Raw genomic sequence first — 27,723 nt, 5'->3', positions numbered from 1 at the left:
CAGCTGAAGACTATAAACCTCCAATCATTCTAAACGTACATCCTCTCTTCTTATATTACAACAAACTGCTCACAGATACGTACATTAACATCTTATGTATAAAGGTTTACTTTTCTGACATTTCAAATGGATCACCCGGTTTTATCTCCTTGTAGATATATATACGAGGGTCATTCGGAAAGTAACTGCTGTTTGGCTGTAAATAAAAAACCCGGATAGATATATAATAATCCTTTGCGCAACAGCCCTGAAGGAGCTTGGCTTACCTACCGACTGCCGGTCTCCCTCCCACGCTTTCCTTCGTCACCTCTAAGCTTGGAGATCTGCAACCAGTATTGGAATAGTCGGGGGGTCAGCCTGATGTATCCCCAGCCGTTATAGTAGGTTTCCGGTACTGGAATATCGCTTACTCATTCGAAGCTCCCCAATTTCCTCATACAACAAATTTTTACTTTACATCTGAAAGGTACAACTGTCCTCTATTTTTCAACATAGTCGCCATGTAAATTCAAGTACATGTCGTAGCGTTTCACCAACTTGCAAATCCCTTTTGCATAATACTCGGCCGCCTGCAAATCAACCAACCTGTCGCAGCATTTTGAAGATCCTCATTGTCAGCAAAGTGCTGTGCCCCAAGCCAAGCACAGAACTCCCGGTAGCCTAAATTTCCGGTGACAACCTCGTACAAAACAGTCCAAGAAATGTTCGGAAATGTTTCAGAAAGTTCCGAGATTGTGAATTCACGGTTCTCACAAACTATGTCGTCAATTTTCTTGACGAGAACATCAATCACTCTTAGGTTCATCATGAATGTTTGTTCTTCCCTCTTTGAAAAATCTGATGCACAACACCTTCACCCATAATGTTTGGGCCGTATACAGCACACAATTCATGATGAATGTCTGCCACTGACAGATATTTTACCCAAAGAAATCTTATCACTCCATGTACCTCGCATGTGGAGGGATTTTCGATGGCAGCACACACTTTGTGATGTTATAACCAGTACACGCGCGGCACTACACTGCTCTCACTACATCAGCTGGAAGATTAATGAATCACAGATTGCGTGATGTAACAACGCATGCCCTCTGCCCACTACTACTAGCACCATGCCACAACGGTGGTTACTTTCTGAATGACCCTCATAATATTCTATCCACTTAACTTTTATATATTTAAACTTTCATTGTTAACAATAATATTATACTACTTCATGTATAAACTATATTGTCTCCAAATTACGATCCCAAATGTTCATGAATAAATAAAACAATCAGGAAGCATTAGTGGAAATCACTATCTGTCTCTTTTGACACCTGAACACACTGAAGTTCGTATGCAAGCAACACAGAGACATTTCTACTTCTAGTTGCAACTTTTGTTATCGTCCTGTGAATACTACAATCTTCTATCTGCAGAACTTTTGTTTATTTAAACTTCCATTGTAACTAACTAACTCCCTAGCCTTCTTAAACCAGAAGGTTCATGTCTGCAGCAACACAGGCCTTCCATCTTTCCCTATCTTGAGCAAGTTCTATATACTCTTTTCCATCCCTACCGATTTCCTTTAGGTCTATCTCAACGTTGTCCCTCCATCTTCGTCTTGGCCTTCCTACAGGTCTCTTATCATCAGGTTTTCCAACAAGAATCCTGTAAACTCCTCTTTCCTCTCCCATTCGTGCCACATGGCCTGCCCACCTAAGTCTTCTTGATTTCATTATTCTAATAATATCTGGACATGAATACAAATTATGTTTCATTGTTAACAATAATAATACAAACTTCCATTGTATTGTTTACAATAATATTATGCCTCTTCATGTATCAACTATATTGTCTCCAAATTATGATCCCAAATGTTCATGAATAAATAAAAACAATCAGGAAGCATTAGTGGAAATCACTATCTGTCTCTTTTGACACCTGAACACACTGAAGTTCGTATGCAAGCAACACAGAGACATTTCTACTTCTAGTTGCAACTTTTGTTATCGTCCTGTGAATACTACAATCTTCTATCTGCAGAACTTTTGTTTATTTAAACTTCCATTGTATTGTTTACAACAATATTATGCCTCTTCATGTATCAACTATATTGTCTCCAAATTACGATCCCAAATGTTCATGAATAAATAAAAACAATCAGGAAGCATTAGTGGAAATCACTGTCTCTTTTGACACCTGAACACACTGAAGTTCGTATGCAAGCAACACAGACACATTTCTACTTCTAGTTGCAACTTTTGTTATCGTCCTGTGAATACTACAATCTTCTATCTGCAGAACTTTTGTTTATTTAAACTTCCATTGTATTGTTTACAATAATATTATGCCTCTTCATGTATCAACTATATTGTCTCCAAATTACGATCCCAAATGTTCATGAATAAATAAAAACAATCAGGAAGCATTAGTGGAAATCACTATCTGTCTCTTTTGACACCTGAACACACTGAAGTTCGTATGCAAGCAACACAGAGACATTTCTACTTCTAGTTGCAACTTTTGTTATCGTCCTGTGAATACTACAATCTTCTATCTGCAGAACTTTTGTTTATTTAAACTTCCATTGTATTGTTTACAATAATATTATGCCTCTTCATGTATCAACTATATTGTCTCCAAATTACGATCCCAAATGTTCATGAATAAATAAAACAATCAGGAAGCATTAGTGGAAATCACTATCTGTCTCTTGACACCTGAACAAACTGAAGTTTGTATGCAAGCAACACAGAGACATTTCTACTTCTAGTTGCAACTTTTGTTATCGTCCTGTGAATACTACAATCTTCTATCTGCAGAACTTTTGTTTATTTAAACTTCCATTGTATTGTTTACAATAATATTATGCCTCTTCATGTATCAACTATATTGTCTCCAAATTACGATCCCAAATGTTCATGAATAAATAAAAACAATCAGGAAGCATTAGTGGAAATCACTATCTGTCTCTTTTGACACCTGAACACACTGAAGTTCGTATGCAAGCAACACAGAGACATTTCTACTTCTAGTTGCAACTTTTGTTATCGTCCTGTGAATACTACAATCTTCTATCTGCAGAACTTTTGTTTATTTAAACTTCCATTGTATTGTTTACAATAATATTATGCCTCTTCATGTATCAACTATATTGTCTCCAAATTATGATCCCAAATGTTCATGAATAAATAAAACAATCAGGAAGCATTAGTGGAAATCACTATCTGTCTCTTGACACCTGAACAAACTGAAGTTTGTATGCAAGCAACACAGAGACATTTCTACTTCTAGTTGCAACTTTTGTTATCGTCCTGTGAATACTACAATCTTCTATCTGCAGAACTTTTGTTTATTTAAACTTCCATTGTATTGTTTACAATAATATTATGCCTCTTCATGTATCAACTATATTGTCTCCAAATTACGATCCCAAATGTTCATGAATAAATAAAAACAATCAGGAAGCATTAGTGGAAATCACTATCTGTCTCTTTTGACACCTGAACACACTGAAGTTCGTATGCAAGCAACACAGAGACATTTCTACTTCTAGTTGCAACTTTTGTTATCGTCCTGTGAATACTACAATCTTCTATCTGCAGAACTTTTATGTTTATTTAAACTTCCATTGTATTGTTTACAATAATATTATGCCTCTTCATGTATCAACTATATTATCTCGAAATTATGATCCCAAATGTTCATGAATAAATAAAAACAATCAGGAAGCATTAGTGGAAATCACTATGTGTCTCTTTTGACACCTGAACACACTGAAGTTCGTATGCAAGCAACACAGAGACATTTCTACTTCTAGTTGCAACTTTTGTTATCGTCCTGTGAATACTACAATCTTCTATCTGCAGAACTTTTGTTTATTTAAACTTCCATTGTATTGTTTACAATAATATTATGCCTCTTCATGTATCAACTATATTGTCTCCAAATTACGATCCCAAATGTTCATGAATAAATAAAAACAATCAGGAAGCATTAGTGGAAATCACTATCTGTCTCTTTTGACACCTGAACACACTGAAGTTCGTATGCAAGCAACACAGAGACATTTCTACTTCTAGTTGCAACTTTTGTTATCGTCCTGTGAATACTACGATCTTCTATCTGCAGAACTTTTGTTTATTTAAACTTCCATTGTATTGTTTACAATAATATTATGCCTCTTCATGTATCAACTATATTGTCTCCAAATTACGATCCCAAATGTTCATGAATAAATAAAAACAATCAGGAAGCATTAGTGGAAATCACTATCTGTCTCTTTTGACACCTGAACACACTGAAGTTCGTATGCAAGCAACACAGAGACATTTCTACTTCTAGTCGCAACATTTGTTATCGGCTTGTGAATACCACAATGTTCTATCTGCAGAACTTTTATGCAGTGGCGTGCGGTGCTAAATCAGGCAAAGGAACAGGTCACTTGCACTGAATTTGGCCCCCCCTGAGTGTCTTAATATAATGCAGTAGACCAAGTACAATTAACCCTTATTGAAATGAACCAAAATAAATATATGATACATATATTACAAATTGTGACAAGTGACATACATGAGGCACCTTAAAAGTATATGACAATAATAATTTTAAAGCAAATATGATAATATATATATATAAAAAAAAACTATTAACAACAAAATTGTTGATGCGCAACAAAGAAAAATTTAATACGATTGATCAGAGAGAAAACAAATAATGTTCTGTCAAAACTTGTTTCATCCACTTATTCCTTGATTAAGTTGATTTTTTTTTTCCTTCTTAGAGTTGAGTATTCTTGTAATTCAAACGTCCTCAATGCAATAATGGTATACAGATGGCCGAGTTTTTTCATGACATACACTAGATTTGTAGAAGTTGTTAATGTGACAAAACCCGAAATGTTCCAAATTCTCTTCTCAGGAACAAACAAGGACAACATTATAATTTGCCACTTGAAGAATATCCAGTATATCATTTTACACAGTTGTAGTAACTCGTTTAAAATGCCTTGCATATTATTTTGTTTTAATTTTTAATTCAGTTAGGATAGGTGTTGATTTGCTGTCTTTTCTGCAAAGTTCAATGAACTAAAAGCTTTCGTCTTCGGCCGGTCGATCATACAACACTCGCAACATTTACTTTTTTGTCCTGCTGCTGCTTGCCTTGAAACTTTGGTCTTGGGGCTGGTGGAACAGGTGTTCCCTTGGAAGCTATTTTGCAGCATTTAGCCAAGGTAACTTAAGGCATTTAGTAGGTGCTTAGACCGTAACGAGATTAGGAAATTATAGACTTAGTACAGCCAAAAGTATCACTATGATGCAAATAAACTTCAGCACATAGCAAGAACTCTACGAAAAGTGACTGCGTAGTCTCTCAGAGGAACAGTTAAGGACTCCAGCTTCCGTAGGACCTTGGGGATCATTCACCTTCACACATGGTAGGAAATACTCTGCGTCAGGCTGTATGGGGGGGATGAGGCTGTGTATGCACTAAGGTCTGTATGCAAGCAAAACACACACATTTCTACTTCCAGTCACAACTCTTGCTCTCAGCTTGTGAATACCACATAATATTCTATATGTAGAATTTTTATGTACATTTAACCTTTAGTTTACGGAACCTTGCTTGCCTGTAAAGCCCTTGCGCAGTGTCCATATTGACCTGATGAAGAACGATTTTTGTGTACAATTTTTCTTACTTTTTGAGTTTTTGGGGGAGGGGGGTACATCAATTTCAATTTCCTTTATAAGCTCTTCATTTGAAAAGAAAAATTAAACATCTTAAATTTCTATGGAAAATATTTGTGAACATTTGAAATGCCTGGAAACTTCCTACCCTTAGGCCCGCTTTAGACGTAACCATTTCATGTAACATTCTGGTTAGCTTTTGAGACTACAATGTATAATATACACAGCACGAAAGGCGTCAAGTTAAACCATCTATGGTGAGTGCACGGTGTTCACGAATATGAAACAACAAAATATTCTTTCATACGTGCACTGTATACATCATAAAGTATGTACGTAAGCAGAGCCATTGTCTTGTACCTAATATCGTTGTATACGAAACATTATTCCTCTTGGTTGAATAATTAGCAGCTTTTAAAAAATGTTAAGTAATACATTGTTTTCATCTCACGTGGCCACCATTACATCTGCACTCGTAACCTAGAGAGGTCGCTTCTGATTGGTTTTGCTACAAAAAATGCTATGGAAATAGGACGCATCCTATTCTTGAGTAATACCATGGCATCTGAAATGCTAAAACATTTTTAACTTTACATGGTAGCAGTTTGATCATGGCATAAATGTTAAGGAAAATGCTTTTGTCTAAAGCAGGCATTAGAGGCTATCATCTGCTACAGAATAAGTTTTAAATATTTACACTTCCACTGTTAACAATATTATTATGTTTCTTCCAGGGCTAAGCAGATACCAAGGTTGACATTTTCGTCTTGGCCAATACCAGAGATATCAGAATGTTGATTGATTGATTGATTGATTTAGTTTATTTTACTTCGCGTTTTGTGCCTCTTGGCTAATTTGCGAAGATGGGGATGAGTGATGAAATGATGAAATAGATGAATGGACATTCACAAACAACCAAGCCCGACCGGGATTCAAACCCGGGACCCTTGGCGTCGCAGCACGATGCACTAACCACTCGGCCACAGGGTCGGGCGGATATCAGAATGTATCAGCAGGTTTTAATTTACCAACAAGGGGAGATACTTTTTCAATTGTTTTGATTGTTCACAGTGTCCACAAAAAAGCTGCACAATACTTTCTCAGAGTTGAATTATTCTGTAAGTTATGCAAATTTGAAGTCTCTATTAATTTTGTACAAAAAAAAGGTGAAGTGCTCCCCTGTGCTATGCACCACGCCATGAAGGCGTATAGGGGGTGTGGGGTTAGGGCCACAATATGTGAAAAAATTTATCTTGTCATTACAAAATTGCAAAACTGATAAAATTAGGCATGTAACTGGAGTGGAATACTTGCTCTCAAATATTAGTCAATATTTTGAACAACCTTCATATGTTTCTATTTTCAAACATCATTAAGGAGATTGATGGGACTGGCAGCAAGAGTATCATAATGGATATTGGCTCAAAGTGATACTGGCTCAGTCCTACTTTATTCATGTTCAAACTATATTGTCTCCAACTGAGGATCCCGAATGTTCATGAATAAATAAAAACTATCAGGAAGCATCAGTGGAAATCACTATCTGTCTCTTTAGACACTTGAACACACTGAAGTTTGTATGCAAGCAACACAGAGACATGTATTTCTTAGTTCTAGTCACAACTTTAAGTTTCATCTCAATACTGAAAAGAAATATATACCGGGTGATCAGTTTGAGATGTCAGGAAAGTAAATCTTTATACACAAGAAGTTAATGTACATATCTGTGAACATTTTGTTGTAATATAAACAGAAAGGATGTAAGTTTGGAATAAGTGGAGGTTTAAAGACTTCAGCCACATGGCGGTGCTAATGTGCATCGTAACAAAGGTGGTGATCACGTCACAACAGCGTATACAGTATGTCGTATGGCATGTGAAATTTTCAAGTATTAATGCATGCTACTGCAGCTGAAGACTATAAACCTCCACTCATTCGAAACATACATTATTTCTGTTTATATTACAACAAACTGCTTACAGATACGTACATTAACCATTAACCGGGCAACCAGTGCCTATAAGACACTGTTGCTTATATTTTTTGTCACATACTCGAAACGATACTTCCTGAGAAAATGAAATTTTTTTACTTTGTTTGATAAACAAAGTCAGGCGTAAAAAATATTTTCCATTTCACTTACGTAAACGGGCAAGCATAGTGTACAATTGATATGTAAAGAAGTCTACTTGAATATTTATTAAGAAATGTTTAATAAAAAATAAAGTATTTAATAAGTAGGGACATTGAATTTTCGTGATGCACGAAATCTCGAAATGTGAAAAACAGGCAATTTTGAACATTCTGGACGTACCTACACCCCCAAGGATGAAATATGCATGTTTTATTTGCAAAGTATTGCAAAATGAGTGCTTTTCCACGAAATGAACACTTTCTCGCGAAATAACAGTGAAATATCATCAAATTAAATAGAAAACATTGCAAAAACCGGCAATCGAGGTTGTGCGCGCAAACTGTCGATTTGTAACGAAACGTTTGCCTAAAGTTTCCTACCACTTGCAGCTGAAGAACGTTTTATCTTCGATCACATCAGGAAGACGCTGCAAATTGGGATTTCCCATGCACATAATCTCAGTTCGAAAACCTGTCAAGCTGCATTCCTTTCTTCCCCCGAATGTCTACTCAACTTCCAGTTTCATTGAACTTGCTAGCTGTAGCAGCGATAAGATTAGTCTGGTTTTTTTTTTCCACCGCTGGTGTATACCGCTGATCTAACATTTTATTTACCGCTCTCCTGTTTTTATTTACCATAAATTTGTCTCCCTATTAATAAGGCATCACATAAAAATATTATTAATGCTAAAATAGAAAAAATGAAAAATATATGAGGAAATAAAACAAAACAATTTCCTCACACTACCTTCTGGCCTAACATGTTTCATATACAGCCCCTGGTCATATTATTAGACGCACTGAATTTTTTTTTTAATAATAATTTTGAAGGGGGAAATTATACAAAATTGACCATTAGTTATCTGAAAAAGTTTCCTGTATGTTATTTGAACCTTGGCAAATACGAGTAATACGTACAAATGCACTTTCTTGCACAATATTGTTAACAATAATAGCAATAATAATAATACAAAGAGACCGTGGACACTTAACAGTTCGTTTACTTTTCACATTAAAAATGTTGCAATAAGGTTCTTTGTGGCTGAACTTTGATTATTGTAATGAACAATATGAAAAGAGGTGGCACTGTTTACAAACAATACCACCAGCACCAAACGTCATTGTTGTTTAACAAACATGCTGAATTGAGAGGACGTCCTCTTGCGAATAGCGAATTGTATCTGTGCTAAATTTTGCAGTGATATGGTTTTTGTACCCTGTCAGTATATTTTTTAAATTTAATTATTAACATTAGGGAGTCATAAAAAAAAGTGACTTGACACCGAGAAAGATTGCTGAAATTAAGACACTAATAAAGACTAAAATGTTCTCTAATCGAGAGATTTCTCGAAGATCTGATGTGTCTGAAGCATCTGTGCAGCGAATAAAGAAGAAAATTGAATATGGTGGACAGTGTGAGGTACAAAGGAAGGACAGAACTGGGCGTAAAACACTTTTTACTCCAAGATCCTTATGCTGTTTGGAGAACATTTGCCTCACGAATAGATTTGTGAGTACAAAGGAACTTAAAGATAAACTTGAAAAGAGTGGTGTTTGTGCATCTGAAAGAACAGTAAGGCGTAGGCTCTCTGATATGAACCTGAAGGCACTCAGACCTGCTAAGAAGCCAAATTAACCCCTGCTATGATTCGTAAAAGTTTTTGTTAGGTAAAAGGTCATAGAGAAAAATATTTGAACTTTCGGAGATCTATTTGCTTTAGTGATGAGTGCAAGTTTGAAATCTCGGGGAATAAATTCCAGTTTGTGAGAATACGTCCAGGTGAAAAATACAATCCTGATTGTGATGTGCAGACTGTCAAACATCCGATAAAAGTTATGATTTGGTCAGTCACTAGTGGTAAAGGTACAGGACATTTGTATTTGGTTCAAGGAACAATGAGGAACTTCTCCGTATAGGGAGGTGCTTAGAAGAAAGTTGGTACCTCAAGAGAATGGTTCCCAAATGGAGAACCATTCGTATTCATGCAGGATCGAGCCTCATACCAAACCGCAAAATTAATAAAGTTTCTACACAGTGAAAATGTGTAGAAAACAATTTGAAGCCAATTTAAAATGTTAGGTACCTAGTGAAAAAAGAAATGGGAAAGCAAACAATTATGACGAGAATTGGCCTAATTGAAAAAAATAATTCAAGTGTGGAATTACCATCCTCATATGAAGGAGACAATGCAAGCATGCATTGATAGTATGCAAAGACGAATCCAAGCACTGATAGAGGCCAAAGGCAGATCAACCAAATATTAAAATTGACTTCCAGTCATATGCATTGTGAAGCTAATATTCAAGAAACACAGTAAGAAATTATATTTGTAATTATTAATGTATCAAGCAATTCTTGCTTTTTTGTTAAGGTTCACATGTAATCAATGTAATATTTCATGTAATAAAATTAAAAAAGATAGAGAATGACAAAAAATTTAGACGAGATAACAACATATCCTTAAAATTTTGTATAAAATTTGGAGGTGCGTCTAATTGGCCAGGGACTGTACTATTCTGCAAAAATTACAACATGCAATTACGATGATGATGAATACAAGAATTATGGTCATAACGATGATGATTAGGTTAAATATCATGTTACTCGCTTGTTTCCACAGCGATGAAACGCAAAAATCTCGCATTACAAGGGCAAGATTCATTTAAAACAATGCAGTGCCCAACAGACACTGCTTCCCTGGACATGTTAGAAAAATAGCTTGCCCGGAAAAGGGTTAACCTCTTGTGTATAAAGGTTTACTTTTCAGACATCTCAAACGGATCGCCAGGTATTATCTCCTTGTAGATATTACATACGAGGGTCATTCAGAAAGTAACCGCCATTTGGCTGTAAATAAAAAACCTGCATAGATGCAACAAATTTTTACTTTACATCTGAAAGGTATACAACTGTCCTCTATTTTTCAAGATAGTAGCCATTAAAATTCAAGCACGCGTCATAACTTACAAATCCCTTCTGCATAAAACTCGGTCGCCTTGGAATTCAGCCAACCTGTGACAGCATTTTGAAGATCCCCATCGTCAGCGAACTGCTGTGCCCCAAGGCACGCACAGAACTCCCGGTACCCTAAATTTCCGGTGACAACCTCGTACAAAACAGTCCGAGAAATGTTCGGAAATCTATCAGAAAGTTCCGAGATTGTGAATTACTGTTTTCACGAACATTATCGTCAATTTTCATGACGAGATCATCACTCACTACAAAAGGCCTACCACTCCTATGTTCATCATGAATGTTTCTTCTTCCCTCTTTGAAAAATCCGATCCACTGATGCACAACACCTTTTGGGCTGTATACAGCACACAATTCATGATGAATGTCTGACGCTGACAGATTTTTTGCCCAAAGAAATCTTATCACTCCACGTACCTCGCCTTTGGCGTGATTTTCGATGGCAGCACACATTTTGTGACATTATAACTAGCACACGCGCGGCACTACGATACTCGCACTAGCACAGCTGGAAGCTTAATGAATCACAGATTGCATGATGTAACAACGGTTGCACTCTGCCCACAACTACTAGCACCACTCCACAAAGGCAGTTCCTTTCTGAATTACCTCGTAATATTCTATCCACTTAACTTTTATATATTTAAACTTTTATTGTTGACAATAATATTATACTACTTCATGTATAAACTATATTGTCTCCAAACGAGAATCCCAAATGTTCATGAATAAATAAAGACAATCAGGAAGCATTAGTGGAAAGCACTATCTGTCTCTTTTGACACCTGAACACACTGAAGTTCGCATGCAAGCAACACAGACATTTCTACTTCTAGTCGCAACTTTTGTTATCGGCTTGTGAATACTACAATCTTCTATCAGCAGAACTTTTGTGATTACTTAAACTTCCATTGTTTACAGGTATCGGGTTCGATCCAAGGCCGGTTCAAATCCGGGAACTTTTCTAACATTGGAAGCGGCCCCGGTGCCCACACAGCGTTGAATGACATGGGTACCTGGGGAAAACCCTGGGGGGGGGAAAGGCAGTCAGGGGCGTGATGATGATCACATCACCCCCACTCACGACTGGACCAAGAAAGTGTGGGGCATTACCCCCACACCCCCTATACACCTTCATGGTGTGGTGCTAAGCACAGGGGAGCACTTTACATTTTTTATCCATAGTTTAAAATAATATTATGCCTCTTCATGTATAAACTATATTGTCTCCTACTGAGGATCCCGAATGTTCATGAATAAATAAAAACAATTAGGAAGCATCAGTGGAAATCACTATCTGTCTCTTTAGACACATGAACACACTGGAGTTTGTATGCAAGCAACACAGAGACAAGGCACGTCAAGTTAAACCATCTATGGTGAGTGCACGGTGGTCATGAATTGAAACAACTAAAATATTCTTCCATACGTGCACTGTATACATTATAAAGTATGTATGGAAGCAGCGCCATTGTCTTGTACCTAATATCGTTGTATAGGAAACATTATTCCTCTTGGTTGAATAGTTAGCAGCTTTTAAGAAATGTTAAGTAATACAGTGTTTACATCTCATGCGGCCACCATTACATCTGCACTCGTGACCTAGAGAGGTGGCTTCTTATTGGTTTTGCTACAAAAAATGCTACGGAAATAGGATGCATCCTATTCTTGAGTAATACCATGGCATCTGAAATGCTATAACATTTCTAACTTTACACGGTAGCAGTTTGGTCATGGCATAAATGTTAAGGAAAATGCTTTTGTCTAAAGCAGGCATTAATGGCTATCATCTGCTACAGAATAACTTTTAAATATTTACACTTCCACTGTTAACAATATTGTTACCTTTCTTCCAGGGCTAAGCAGATACCAATGTCGACATTTTCATCTTGGCCGATACCAGAGATATCAGTATCAGAATGTATCGGCAAGATTTAATTTACCAACAATGGGAGATGCTTTTTCCATTGTTTTGATTGTTCACAATGTCCACAAAAAAAGCTGCACAACACTTTCTCAGAGTTTAATTATTCTGAAAGTTATGCAAACTTGTACCATTAATTAGGTGGCCGCGGTGGCTCAGTCGGTAACGCGTCTGACTACCATGCTCAAGGTCCCGGGTTCGATCCCCGGCCGGTTCAAATCCGGGAACTTTTCTAAGGTTGGAAGCGGCCCCGGCGCCCACCCAGCGTCGAATAACATGGGTACCTGGGGGAAACCCTGGGGGGTAAAGGCGGTCAGGGGCGTGATGCTGATCACATCACCCCCACTCACGACCGGATCAAGAAAGTGTGGGGCGTTACCCCCACACCCCCTATACGCCTTCATGGCGTGGTGCTATGCACAGGGGAGCACTTTACCTTTTTTTTTTACCTTTTTTTGTACCATTAATTTTGTACCAATATGTGAGAAAATGTATTTTGCAATTACAAAATTGGCATTTTATATTCTGATGTAATTTTTGAATAATTTAATGCAAAACTCTGGTAAAATTATGGATGTAACTGGAGTGGAGTACTGGCTCTCTAATATTAATCAATATTTTGAAAAACCTTTATATGTTTAAAATATTATGCTTCTTCATGTTCAAACTACGGAGTGTCCGAAAAGTCACGCAACCCGGTGTTTACGACCGTATAACGGAATAGCGAAACGGAATGAGAAGAAACGCTTTCTGCCAAGAGAATGCTCTGTATATTGGGAAAATTTAGTGAGACAAACATATGTAAGAACATGCATGTTTTAATAACAAATAAGGAAAGTGTTGCCAAAGGCGGAAAAAAAATATTTGCAAATCGTGTGTATTGATGCACAGAACCCATTGAGGTAAATTATCGCAACATTTCACCATACCAACGAACAATTTGGATGGCCATCTCATGAATTTGACAGAAAAAGAACTTTGACGAAGTTTCAAAAACATTGCAGACGGGAATAAATGGGCTGTTCCAAAAATCGATGTTTTCACAATATTACGCAGGACACTGGCAACACTGTTGGTGTCACGTGTCACTAACAGATGTGTTTTACCTCAGGCTATCACACTAAGGCACTTTTAACGACAAAGGAGAAAGTTGGTTATTCTCGAACATATGCAATAAATTACATACACCTTGCAACCCTGAAATGTGGGTACAGAAGAACATGTATCAATTGTTATGTGTTCTGTGCCTTAAGTGGTTGCTGTTTGTCGCGAACGGCATTCCAGATTGTGTCTACTTATGCTGACATCGTGTGTGTGTTTTCAAAATGCCATATTCTACACAGAAAAGAGTGTTTATTGTTAATGAATATATCCGAACATCGTCATATTCTCGCGTAAGAGATGCATTTAGGGATACCCACATTACAGGGTTGCAAGGTGTATGTAATTTATTGCATATGTTCGAGAATAACCAACTTTCTCCTTTGTCGTTAAAAGTGCCTTAGTGTGATAGCCTGAGGTAAAACACATCTGTTAGTGACACGTGACACCAACAGTGTTGCCAGTGTCCTGCGTAATATTGTGAAAACATCGATTTTTGGAACAGCCCATTTATTCCCGTCTGCAATGTTTTTGAAACTTCGTCAAAGTTCTTTTTCTGTCAAATTCATTAGATGGCCATCCAAATTGTTCGTTGGTATGGTGAAATGTTGCGATAATTTACCTCAATGGGTTCTGTGCATCAATACACACGATTTGCAAATATGTTTTTTTCCGCCTTTGGCAACACTTTGCTTATTTGTTATTAAAACATGCATGTTCTTACATATGTTTGTCTCTCTAAATTTTCCCAATATACAGGGCATTCTCTTGGCAGAAAGTGTTTCTTCTCATTCCGTTTCGCTATTCCGTTATACGGTCGTAAACACCGGGTTGCGTGACTTTTCGGACACTCTGTATATTGTCTCCTTCTGAGGATCCCGAATGTTCATGAATAAATAAAAACAATCAGGAAGCATCAGTGGAAATCATTATCTGTCTCTTTAGACACTTAAACACACTGAAGTTTGTATGCAAGCAACACAGAGACATGTATTTCTAGTTCTGGCCACAACTTCTCATTTTATCTCAATACTCAAAAGTATTATCTCCTTGTAGATATTACATAATATTCTATCCACTTAACTTTTATATATTTAAACTTCCATTGTTAACAATAATGTTTCTTCATGTTCAAACTATATTGTCTCCAACTGAGAATCCCGAATGTTGCATGAATTTGGAAATTACTATTTCTTTCTATGGATGGCTCTTAAATTATATAAATCTGGAAAAATATTATATAAATTCTGCACATTAATTGCTAAAGGGAATCTAAACTAGCTAGGAAAGTCACCAACTAGCATTTCAAATTTTGTCAAACTTAGTGACTAATCATTACAGCTGGCAACTATGGTAGGGTCACTCCGTTGTTGTTTTTTTTTTTTTTTTTTTTTTTTTTTTTGTTTTTTTTTTAAAACATATTGTCTGACAAGTCATCTTTGCATTATGCACACAGGAAGCATGTGATAGACTTTAGATGCAGGTGCATAGAAAAAATTATTGTGCATACTTGTATGGAGAAGAGAAATCTATGGTATTCTTACATGAACACTACAAAATCTACTTTTTCAAGCATGATTCCTTACTATAAACAAACTGATTGCTGGAAACTGTGAAGATTTCGTGAAAAAAATAATTTTCTAAAAAGGAAACTGCTATGTATTTTGACATTTTAATGACAAATTAACGTCAGGTCATGAAAAGTTAGTGGAGATTAGATCCAATACAGGACCTAAGCCACTTTTTTAGAATACAACTTACAAAGAATCCTATTTATATGCAGATCAGGGGTATTGCTATTTCCAAAAATGTTATGGAATCATTAAAACACAACTTAAAATTCCTATAACAAGGTGGCTACTCCATGACTACTACCCAAAAAATAAATAAAATTGAATGATAATTGACCATCAGGAAAAAAGAAATTAAGAAACTAGTTCACCTGAAGACGAGAGAAAAGGTGTTATCTTGAAACAGTGTTAGAATTAGTAAAAAAAAAAAAAAAAAAAGAAGCACTAGACATTGTACAATGTAAATTTTTAACATGCAAAGTAAACTGGACAATTCATGTTTTGTAGTTAAATAAAATTTCTGAACTTTTTCCTGGCCTATAACCATCCTGATCCAAATGCAAATAAAATTTCCTTAGGAAAAAAAAATAGATATAGGGTGTTCCGTATAGGATGCCCAATTAGAACATTTTTTAAAAATAGGGATATCATGAAAATAGTTATATTTCACATATATGTAAGCAGTAACATCTCCCATTTACGTATGAGAGACAATGTCAGGCATATGTCCACCCCTCCTGAGTCTGCATGCATTTATACGCCCCACAAAATTAATGATAACCCTCTCGCAAATGCCTCCACAATCACCTGTATGATTTCTGCCTTCAGTTCCAAAAGGGTTTGAAGTTTGTTGGCGTACCTGTGATTTCACAAACCCCCATAAGAAGAAATCCTGGTCACAGTGCAAAGAGATCACTGTCTGCCTTGCACTTTTACCACCTTGGTAAAATGTCTTCACAATGAGAACACGTTGCTCAATCGTAAACTGTTCCATATCGTAACCACAACAAATGAGTCAAAACAAATGAGACTACATTAATCGGCATGACAACAGATACCAACATTGGTAAGAACAGGTCTGCCAACCTCGAAACAAAACAATAGTACTCGATTCAAATTCGGCATCCTACACGGAACACCCTTTATACACTGCTCAAAAGAATTAGGGGATAATGCGATATTGACGGAATTCGCCACTAACATGCACAAATCGTTACTCTGTGGGTCTACGTACGTATCGTAGTGTTATGTAATCACAAAAGTCCGTTGAAAAGAATATGCACCAGGGGGCTACCGACGTTCCACATCACATGACCTGAGTGTAGAGCGGAATGGGCAGAAGTACTGCCCTCTCTGAGTCATCCTGTTCACTTGGAACAAGGCAGTGCTGCTGAAGGGTGATTACGTGATGCCTCCGCAACGTGAATTACGTAAGTCCACTGCTTGGAGAGCAATTGGACAACTGGAAGTTGGTCAAACACAGCAAGTTGTGGCAGCAGCATGTGGAGTGTCGCAAAGTGTCATCTGTAGACTGTGGAGGTGTTTCCAGGATACCGGAACAAGACGACGTGGGCAGGGTCGGCCAACATCAACAACCCCACAAGATGACCGATATTTGGCATTACTAGCCCGTTGGAAACGCCAAATGAATGCTACCGAACTGCAACGTGAGTTCACCATGGCTACGGGAAGATGCATATCGACGCAGACAATACGGAATCGCCTTTCATGTAGGCCTATATGCCTGTCGACCAATGGTGTGTGTGCCCCTCACTGCACGTCAGTGGAGAGCCCGCAGAGAGTGGGCTGAAGAACATCGTGCGTGGAACCATGAACAATGGCGATCCGTTTTGTTATCAGTGGTCGTACAGACCTCTACAGTGTCAGAAATGGATTGCTGACAGCAGTGCGATACCATGATGAGATCTTGCAACCCATAGTTGTACCTTACGCTGCAGCGGTAGGGGGGACATTCCTTTTTATGGACGACAATGCTAGACCTCACCGGGCACAGCTGGTGGACACCCTGCTTGATGAGGAAGGTATCGAGCGGATGGACTGGCCAGCGTGCTCGCCTGACCTGAATCCTATTGAGCATGTGTGAGACGCACTAGGGCGACGTACTGCAAGTCTGCAAACACCTCCCCGAATCCTCAGGAGCTTGAACAGGTCCTCATCAAAGAGTGGCACAGAATCCCCCAAGATCTGTTGGATAACCTGATTCTCTCTATGCCACAGCGATGCACAACAGTTTTAGCAGTTGCTGGACACCACACACCATATTAGAGGTCCATTTCCATGCGGCGGCATTGCTCTCTCAAGAGTCCATCGTTGGTGAGTCTCATGTAACACGTTGCTGCTGACCACTAATTTTTGCCTTCATGTTCCACAAATGGCCCTTGCTTTGCCTGTTTGACATGTGTTAGCCTCCCATTGACTGGCATTCTTGGTTTTCATACCTATCTATCGTCTGGCTGTCCATGCAAAGTCTAAACTCACATTATCCCCTAATTCTTTTGAGCAGTGTATATAAACAAATAAATAAATAAATAGAATACTTACCCTGTTGCTACCTCCCACATTTTGATACTCTTATCTCTGGACGAGGACAGGATGAAATCTCCACCTGGCATGAATGTCACACTGGAAACATTGTGGTCGTGGCCATGCATTGTTTTCACACATTCATACGTCTGGAAATCCCACAGTTTAATGGACATATCTGCACTACACGACACTGGAAAGGAGAAGATCATCTTAACACTACTTAGATAACAATTCATGTGGAGAGGTTAGAACTGTGCTTATGCTCTCCAGGCATGGAGTCATCATATAATTCCTTACCGAACTTACACCAATTCAAAAATCTTTCAACAAGATCATGAACCACCTATAATTGAATTAATGAGTAATTCTTGCATCAAGCTGAAATTCTACCAAACCAAAATGTAAATCTTTGCATTCTAATGAGACTTTCCCCTATATTGGAAAAGGCCAGAACAACAACAAACAAAAGAAGTTACAGGTATATAGAACCAGGTTTCCAAATTTGACCTTCACAATTACATGCAAACTTGATCTGTATAATACCATTTTCAGACTATGTGAAATATTATTTGTTTTGCAAATAAAGTATAAAAACAAACAAGGAATCAAAACAAGCTAAATGAAGTTGTACCTTGGCAATTTAACAGTTAGTGGTTTTACATCAAATGGCAACATTAAATCCTAGACTATTGCATTTTACAACTGCTAATTTCACATACTGGCATGGGTATGAAAGATATACGTAATGATGCACAAAACTCAGAAGCTTCAGGAAAATAAGTTTTTACAATTTAACAGATATCTATTCACTACTACAAATAATGGATTATCTGCACTGCGAACTGAGTGCTTTTCAATATTACTTTACCTAACTTTATCTAATTCATAAATTATTCACAAATTATGATTTTTCATGAACTTTCATATTTTTCTCATTTATTCACTATATCTGTAATACTTTTGCTGACCCCCAAATTCCCTCCCTGGAAGAGCACACGCAACAAACTATGCAAAATAGTACAGTGCTGCGCAAAAGAATAGTTCGCACCAACAATGTGGAATAGTTCCTACAGAAAATGGTGCAACATATTAATGGTTGTCAAACATTGAGACCAAAGAAACGAGCCGACCCCCCCCCCCCCCAAATATTTTTAAGCTCAAGCATGAAATACCCTAACAATATGCTTTTGAAGAAAGAATATGTTTTTATACTATTTACTCTGATATGCTTACATTTTATTTTTCCGACAAAATATTTTCTTCGTGATCAATTTTGCCCGCGAAGAAAATTTGCGCAGAAAAATGAAAAGTAAGCTTATCAGAATAAATTACCTATCTCCGTGTAACAGCCAAACAGATATCTTTAGATACAATACATTTTTTATAATTTCAAAAGTGCATTATTAAACATTGTCACTACTGTAGGCTCCGTAGCTCCTAGTGTCACCCATACAAGGTCAATCTTTGACACTGACCCAAGATATGGAAGAGCTAGTGCTCCTGAAAGGTGACCAATTTTGGGATTCAAATTTGCTTAGTCGTAAATGCAAACTAAAATATATTTTACTGTATGTTGACAAATAATGTACTTCCCCTGAGGACATTTCGAAGACATGGCAGCACCCTCACACACCTCCCACAGCCACCAATGGTACCAACTAGCATGAAATATTTACCAAGCCATTTTCCACTCTGGTCGAATGCAATGTCTTGTACTGAGTCTGTGTGGCCCTTGAGGGTTTTTTCGTAATCACCAGTTTCGAAGTCCCACACCTTTATTGTGGCATCTTCACTTGACGACACCATCAGACTAAACACTGGGTGGAAGATTACCTGCAAGAAGAAAACGCAAAAAAATTTAAGAGAGGAAAATAACTAAATATATTCATTCTATTTTTGTATTCAGTTCTAAGATATGATAAATTCATGTTGCACAAAATTTAAGACTGAGCCAATTTCTGATCTTGATGTTAAGGTGCTAGTTCCAATTTTATCACCAATACTGACTAATAGGTTCCCAAAGTTTAGGTGAATTATGAGTGTAAACAAAATGACAAACAATACTTTTACAGTCCTAATACAGGGTAATAATTCAAAATGACATTACTATTAATGATAGAAAATCAGACAAGGCCTCAATATAAAGAACTCTGGAAGTTTTACTCACATTATAAAGATTCTACATGGGAACTACGTGTAACGCAGAAACTGTCCAAAAGATAATCAAGTACTTGCTATGCACAAGACAGCAAATCGTTGTCAACAGTTTCGAAGGCACTTACAATTCGCAGTTGTAACTTTGGCAAAATCTTCGGAAGGGTGAAACATATGCATTACTACCGAAATGCATGTGGAAATGTCTTTGCACCATTGTGATTGAATCAGTTCTAGATAGCTCCAACACACAATACGCCTTCTACTGATCATTATCCATTTTGCGACACTGGCGATCCTGGTGGAGCAGTAGCTAAACAGAATAAGCTTCCTACCTGGGAATAAAACTTCCAGAGCTTTTCTTTATATGGCTGCCTTGTCTGATTATATATCATAAATATAACGTCATAATAACTGTGTACAGTTGCACCATTCATTTTGAATTACCCTGTATATTGGGTAATATGTACACACACATTTTTCATTAACTCTGGATTTCACAATAAAATACCCCTATTTTAACTTTTTGATAATACAAAAATACAGTGGAACCCCAATTTAATGTTACCAGATTATATATATTTTCCTGGGTAACAGTTTCATAGATCGGAGACACATTAAAATCGGATATTTTGTGTTTCGCATGGTTCGTACTTACCAATTGTGTATTGCAGAACATAGTTCAAGGTGCCATTATGCTTTTTACACGAAAAAAAAACAACAATTTTTCACATAGAGAGTAATTTCTTTGACTCCTTTTTTCGCTTCCATAACACAGAATATGGCGGGCAAACCTTGACTACCGTAGTGGGCATGCAGTGTTTCCATTCACGGATAACCCCACGAACCATTTCCGATAAGGTTAGGTTACGTTAGGCAAGCATAGTAAAAAATAAATAAAAAATATAAAAAATATTTTGAAACACTGACAGGGGCTTACGTCATCGAACGTACGCAGTGTCCGGTTGTCGTAGGGCAAGCAAATGAAAGCAATGGCAATTGTGCGTCGGCGAGATATATATCTCTTGGAAAATACATGACTTCCCAGTTAAATATATTCCACGATGAAAGAAAATACCTCGACGAACGTTGTAAACCTTGGAGAAACTCATTTCGGTAAGTAGTTTCTTGTGTAAAATTGAAGAAATGTGTCTCCGATGTATGAAACTGTTACCATTTTCCTGCACTATACATTCAATCTTGATGGTCTCAATATAGCAAAATATAAAATTTTCCTCCATTTTACATTTCCCCAGATGTTACGAATTTTCAGCCTGGTTCCCTGAAAAATGTAAAATCGTGATTCTGCTGTATCTTCAAAATATCGATACTGTGGTAAACTGTTATGGTATACAGTATTGGCCAAATTATTGGACTCATTAGTTGAAAGAATGAAACACAGATTAACTCACCTTATGTAGAGAAATTTGACAGATTTAATGTTTTGTGATACACATTGCATTGTTATACACACTGCAAGTACTCTAAGTACTTCGTATGACCACCTTTGGCCCATTTTAATCATTGTTTGTGTACAATTCCTTTTCACTCCTTTTTCTAAACTTCAAACCATGTGGATACAAATAAAGAACACCATTACAACAACCAGAATTAATATTATTTCCTTTGTTATAACGAAAAAATACCAGGTGGTTATAATTAAAGTGACGGTGTTCAGAGTGGTACAGCATGGGCTGTAATGAGAGTAGCAGTCTGAAACTTCGTAGATATGCTAATGAAGCAATGCGCTTGCAAATTATGCACAAAAAAAAGTTCCAATTCTCGCCACCAGGGTAAAAATTGGCGCAGTAAGCCGTCAAAACGTGGAATTTTCCGTAACTCTGACGTCAAAGTCGGTGACATTGCCTAACCATTGTGTGAGCTCCCTGGTTGTTGTTGGTGATGCTTGTTGCTTTTTCCTTTAGTAATGTTCATGTAATTTGAATAGTGAAATTGTAGCGATATTTTATTACAAAGAGTATTGTTTTCTGTGATTTATAGTGTTTTTCCTGTAACTATACCAAGTTTTGACTGCTTACAGCGCCATTTTTTACCCTGGTGGCGAGAATTGGATTTTTTAAATTTTAATTATAACCACCTGGTACCATAAATAACAGGGTAAACAATGTATGTACTGTTCCGGACAGTTTTGAAAGTATGCAAAAAATCGTGCTGCCCTCTATTCTTGGGACACAGTAAAAGAAAGGATTGTGGGAAACAAGATTATATCGAAGCAGACAAACAGTTTAATCCTATAAAAAGATTACACCTATCGTCAAATATATTTAGTTAGAACACTTTCAAAACAAGGAAATATGCTTCTCTTTTACAATGAGTCCAATAATTTGGCCAATACTGTACATTCAATCTTGATGGTTCCAATATAGCAAAATATTATAAACTTTTCCTCCATTTTTACATTTTAAGTATTTTCAGCCTGGTTCTCTAAAAAACGTAAAACGAGATTCCACTGTATCATTAAAATATCCACACTGTAGTCAACTGATATGGAATTCTTTTATTAGCATTTACAACAGCATTCCGGCATAAAATGTTTATAAGTATTAAATGTAAGAACAAGAAATATGTTCCTTCCGGCACATTACTTAAAAAATATTCTAAACAAATTTCAATTTCTGCAATGCCAAAATATCAATATTGACATCAGTACTGGTTCAATGTAAGAAAACTTTATTTAGAGCTGTTCGAAAAAAATAATGTTCATGGAATGCCTTATTTCCAACATCATTATTTCGTAGACAGGGGAGTAGTAACCTGTGTGGTGTTGTCAGTCAAATTGAACCACTAACACTTCACTACTGAATGTACGAGGGTCATCCAGAAAATAAAGACAGTTTGGTTATACAAAATGAAAAACACAATATTTATTGGAAAAAAACAATTCTGTTAGATACCTGAAGCTTCCTTCACTTCTCTACATAATCACCTCCTACATTTAAACATTTGTCGAATTTGGGCACGAGCTTCAGAATTCCCATGTTATACTCTTCTGGCGCCAGTTCATTAAGCCAGATGGTCACTGCATTCTCCAACTCTTCATCACTTCCAAAACGTTTACCGCCCAGAAACTCTTTCAGCTTAGGGAAAAGGTGGAAATCGCTAGGAGCAAGGTCCGGACTATAGGGTGGATGATCAAACAATTCCCATCCGGATTGATCCAGCAATTCTTGAGTTGCACCAGCAGTGTGAGGGCGGGCATTGTCGTGCAGAAGCACAATTCCTCCAGAAAGCATTCCTCGCCTCCTGTTTTGGATGGCTCGCTGAAGTTTTCTTAGTCTCTCGCAATAATGATTTGCATTGATCGTAGTGCCTTTTGGCGGAAATCCGCGAGCGGTATTTTGTTTGAATGCAGTGACCACCTGGCTTAATGAACTGGCGGCAGAAGTGTATAACACGGGAATTCTGAAGCTCGTGCCCAGATACAACAAATGTTTAAATGTAGGAGGTGATTATGTAGAGAAGTGAAGGAAGCTTCAGGTATGTAACAGAATTGCTTTTTTTCTAATAAATATTGTGTTTTTCATTTTGTATAACCAAACGGTCTTTATATTCTGGATGACCCACGTATTTTTTCTCCCAGTTCAAACTAGTTCATAATGTTTGCATTAAGGTGGAAAACATTAACACAGTATTTGGACCAGATGTGGCTTAAGAATGTAGTATTTGTTGCTGCTTTGCAAAATTTCTCATAGGTGGGCGATACACTGTTACAACAATCAACCACATGGACATCCAACAAAAGCATTTTCAGGTGAGCAAATGGAGCAGACTGCAGAGACTGAGGACTTCGTAGTATCGAAACATCAAAATATCCACACTGTGGTAAACTGATATGGTATAGTTGCAATGGAATTCATTAGCATTTACAACAACATTCAGAGCTTCTAAGTGATGCCAGAAAAGGAATTGCGTTCAAACATAGCAGGATCACAATGTATTGGTCTTGAAATTAAAAAAATATTGGAAATGGAGTGTTCACAACTGTCTTGACTCACTGTACTTTTCATAAATATACTTTACAATATTATTCTCACAATATTTTAACAAACTGCTCATTGAGAATGCAAATGTTGTGTTCAATTAGTCAGTTTCTTAGGAGTGTTTTAAAGTTTGACGTAGCATATTTATAACTCCCAATTTTGGAGATAAACCAAAATACCATTAAAATATCCATACTTATTGCATGTAGGCATTGGATAATACCACAGATGACACAATTACATCCTAAATGGGCCACAGGAAAAAAAAAACACACCTCAAATTGTTTAGAATTTGGAGAATATTTACATTCTCAGTGGACATATTATGTATTAACTCAATGAACACAAAATAGCCATAACTAACCCTGGTAACTGGAGCTCTGTGGCCTGCGAGGCAGTACTTCTCCGGTGGCCGAGGAATCCATTCTGTTGGTGAGCGCTTTCCTCTTGTTGGCGCTCCTTCAATGTACTCCTTCTCTGCTTCGGCTAATTTTGATTCTAGCTCCATAACCTGCAAGAAAGAAGAATGATTAAGTTAACCTTTAGAAGGAGGGAACTTTTCAAGCATGTGCTTTTCAAACTTGCTGAGATGTACTAAGCAAATTGTAGCTTGAGAACTAATTGTTGTATGAAATCAGTTTTGTTTTTCTTCGGAAAGACAGAGCTTACAGCAGAGGTGGAATTTATACATTGTGCCTCCCAAAAATTAGTGTTAAAGGAGGATGAAGACGAAAATTGAATTTTAAAAAAATTGCCCTCTGTGGCCAATACACTAGACCAAAGTGAATAAAAAAATTGTAGTGTGTAGCAGTTGTACACTCCTACAACCGTGCAAAGTTTCGTTGAAAACAGATTGTTACTTCTTGTGAAAAAAATAATAATGTATAAGAGTGGCAGTGTTGTCAGTTTATGGAAATAATCTCCAGATTTTCAATAGTAACAATGGATATATTGTTTTGTAGTTCCAGTATGTAATTCATTTAGAGGCATACAAATGAACAAAAAAGACAGAACTGAAATAGTGTGTGCAGTTTTCAAGATATGACATATCAATTTCTGCAACATAGAGGCGGTTTCCACTAAAGGTTAATTCTTATTTTTATTGTGGTAATAATGAGTCAAACCAAAAATATACAGAAGCTAGGATGAGTGATGAACGAAACCCAAACTACGAAGCCAGAAAGTTTCCTGTCAAGAGTGCAAAAATCAAACGAATAGCATTTGATCCCTCTTGCCAATTCTTCACCTTTATTTGTTTCAAGGTAAGTGAAGAGGGGATTCTGCAGTTCTTGGGGCAGTTTGCCATTTGTGTTATGATGCAATGGGCAATATGCAGCCTGCCCAGTGAAATAAACTGAATGTAGCTCAAACAGGATTCAGCACTTTTCTTGACTTTCAGCTTAGTGACAGCATGCTCCATTTGATGTTCCGTACAGATTAAATTGATAGATGGGCATTCGAAGAACACCCATGCTCAGGTTCGGACTCCTATCAGAAACTTCAGTAGCAACGTCAACAGTCGGCCACTTAATGCACTTAGCTATTCAGCCAGGTTATCACTTAATGTACCTGACAATAGAAATACCTCAGAACTTCATGATGGATGCGGTAAACGTGGTTTAAAATTACTTACGTGAAATTTAGAAATTTCGTATTTCCGCTTTGCACAATTTAATAGTCAAATCCAGATGCTGTACCCTTAGTGAATGAAGACAGAGGAGCTTCAAAATTAATAGGATTTGACTATTAAATTGTGCAACGTGGAAATACGAAATTTCTAAATTTCAAGTAAGTAATACCTCAGTAATGTTTTAGTTTTCCAAGTTTATTATTTGTTGACCTCTGATCTACCTAAACCCCTTAAAATACCCATTGACAATATAATAATATTAAATAATAAAAACTGACACTGTTATACATTATATACACAAGTCTCAATTCTAGTGAAATATAAGCATGCACCTACATACAAATACTGGTTCAATGGTATGTGAAACAACTTAAAAATAGAATGTAAAGCCAATTACATTGGTCAACTACAAGTGCTGAGAATTAACTTGTTTTAATATTAGTTGCATTTTTTCTCACCTGACACTATTTTATACAAATGCCAATACAAATTCATGTATGTATGTTGTAGCACCCCTTATTGCAATAATCCTTGGTATTTTGTGTCTGTGATACTTCCACAAAACCACACACTTAGATCATTATTAACTTTAAGACCTTTAATTTATTTCCATGACATTAATTTTCTATTGATATCTTCCTAAATGTACTTCTTTGTTACCTACAAGCCACCGTCAAACAGTTGGCTGTATTACCATGAAACAAACATCGGAAACATTTGGAACTAATCTTGTATTTATTTGTATCTATTTTACAATTAATCATTATGTTTATTTAAACATGGATCAACAACAAATTCCAATCCAACATTCTCAAGAACCATTCCCATGCTGAACTTTGCACTTCTTCATTGAAGTGATATTGCCTGGGAATCACATTGTGAAAGGTCTGCACCATAGGGAGGGTGTTCCAATACACCCCTGAATTATTCCATGCGCTAAATTTCTGTGGGGACAAAAAATGAGTCGCTGCATGAACTTCCAATTTTGATGGTATCTGCAATGGACATGGTATCATTTACAACTGATAATGGTGGAGCTATTTTGCCAAATGAAATAGAATACTGCAGCTTTGTAATCAGTGTTACCAACAATGTTGATCAAAATATATCTTTTTAGACAAAAAAAACAACTAAATTTCACCTTACCTTGCACAGAGCAGAAATAAACCGAGAATTTTTTCCAGCTGAGGCCCCTGATTTTTATTTTTGTATTGCATCAGTTTTCTATCACTTTTGAATAATCACAATGCTGAGAATAATGAATGATGATTACATAAAATTGATGAAGAGGGTACTCGCAAAGGAACACCCAGACCAGGACACAAATGCTAAACATTCAGAGGCAAGATTATCAGACAATCAATTAATGCCTAAGCAACTGCAGAAGCTGGTGGATCTCGATCTTCTTTGAAGAGCAAGCTTAACTAGTGACATTTACCTTTTTCTGTAGTCTGATAACTGAGGTCCACTTCTTTTCCAGAAGTCCTGCATACTTCCGTTCCACCTCTCCGGGCATGTCGGCTTCCTTCTTGAAAGCCTCCAGAGCTTCCATGTAGCCATTACTGCTGAGGTAATCTGCTATGGCCTTATTTCTGAAAATCAAGAAGTTTCTGGTTAAGCAAGTCAAACCATTTTGTGCAACAACAAATATATCTAACCTGTCAGATTTATGCCTCCCCATCGAAATGTTAACAGCCTGGAATAGTTAACATGAAGGAGTTGCAAAAGATTAGACCCAGTTATCTCTTTTGACAACTCCTGCATACTTGATAAGACAATTTGTTTTTTGTGAGTAATGCCAGGCTTCGAATCTTCCAACTTATGAAAATCATTTTTTTATACTTTACTCTACTGGTCCTGCAAGACTATTGTGTGGTATGTACGGATTACAAATGCAATGCAAGGGTTATCCAGAATTTTCAACCAACTGTAAAGGTAAATTTAGTGCCAAAATGAAAATAAATTGAACCTTGGGGAAGAATTTAAGGGGTTGATCATGAAAATTTGCGGATGTGT

General features: G+C 36.9%; 1 protein-coding gene across 1 annotated transcript in view; it reads right to left on the bottom strand.

Annotated features, from left to right (window-relative positions):
• Lis-1 (LisH and WD40 domain-containing Lis-1) overlaps positions 1-27,723 on the bottom strand; it is a 129,560-nt gene that overhangs the window by 12,447 nt on the left and 89,390 nt on the right. The window contains exons 3-6 of the mRNA XM_083125659.1: positions 27,146-27,299; positions 24,442-24,588; positions 19,599-19,755; positions 17,938-18,112 (exon numbers count right to left, since the gene is read on the bottom strand). Coding sequence (XP_082981785.1) covers positions 17,938-18,112; positions 19,599-19,755; positions 24,442-24,588; positions 27,146-27,299 — 633 coding nt within the window. The remainder of the gene's footprint in view (positions 1-17,937; positions 18,113-19,598; positions 19,756-24,441; positions 24,589-27,145; positions 27,300-27,723) is intronic.

The sequence above is a fragment of the Lepisma saccharinum genome, chromosome 7 (genome assembly GCF_977018435.1).
Source record: "Lepisma saccharinum chromosome 7, izLepSacc3.1, whole genome shotgun sequence".
NCBI lineage: Eukaryota > Metazoa > Arthropoda > Insecta > Zygentoma > Lepismatidae > Lepisma > Lepisma saccharinum.
The sequence above is the reverse complement of the archived record's forward strand: the minus strand, read 5'-3'. Positions and strand labels throughout refer to the sequence as shown.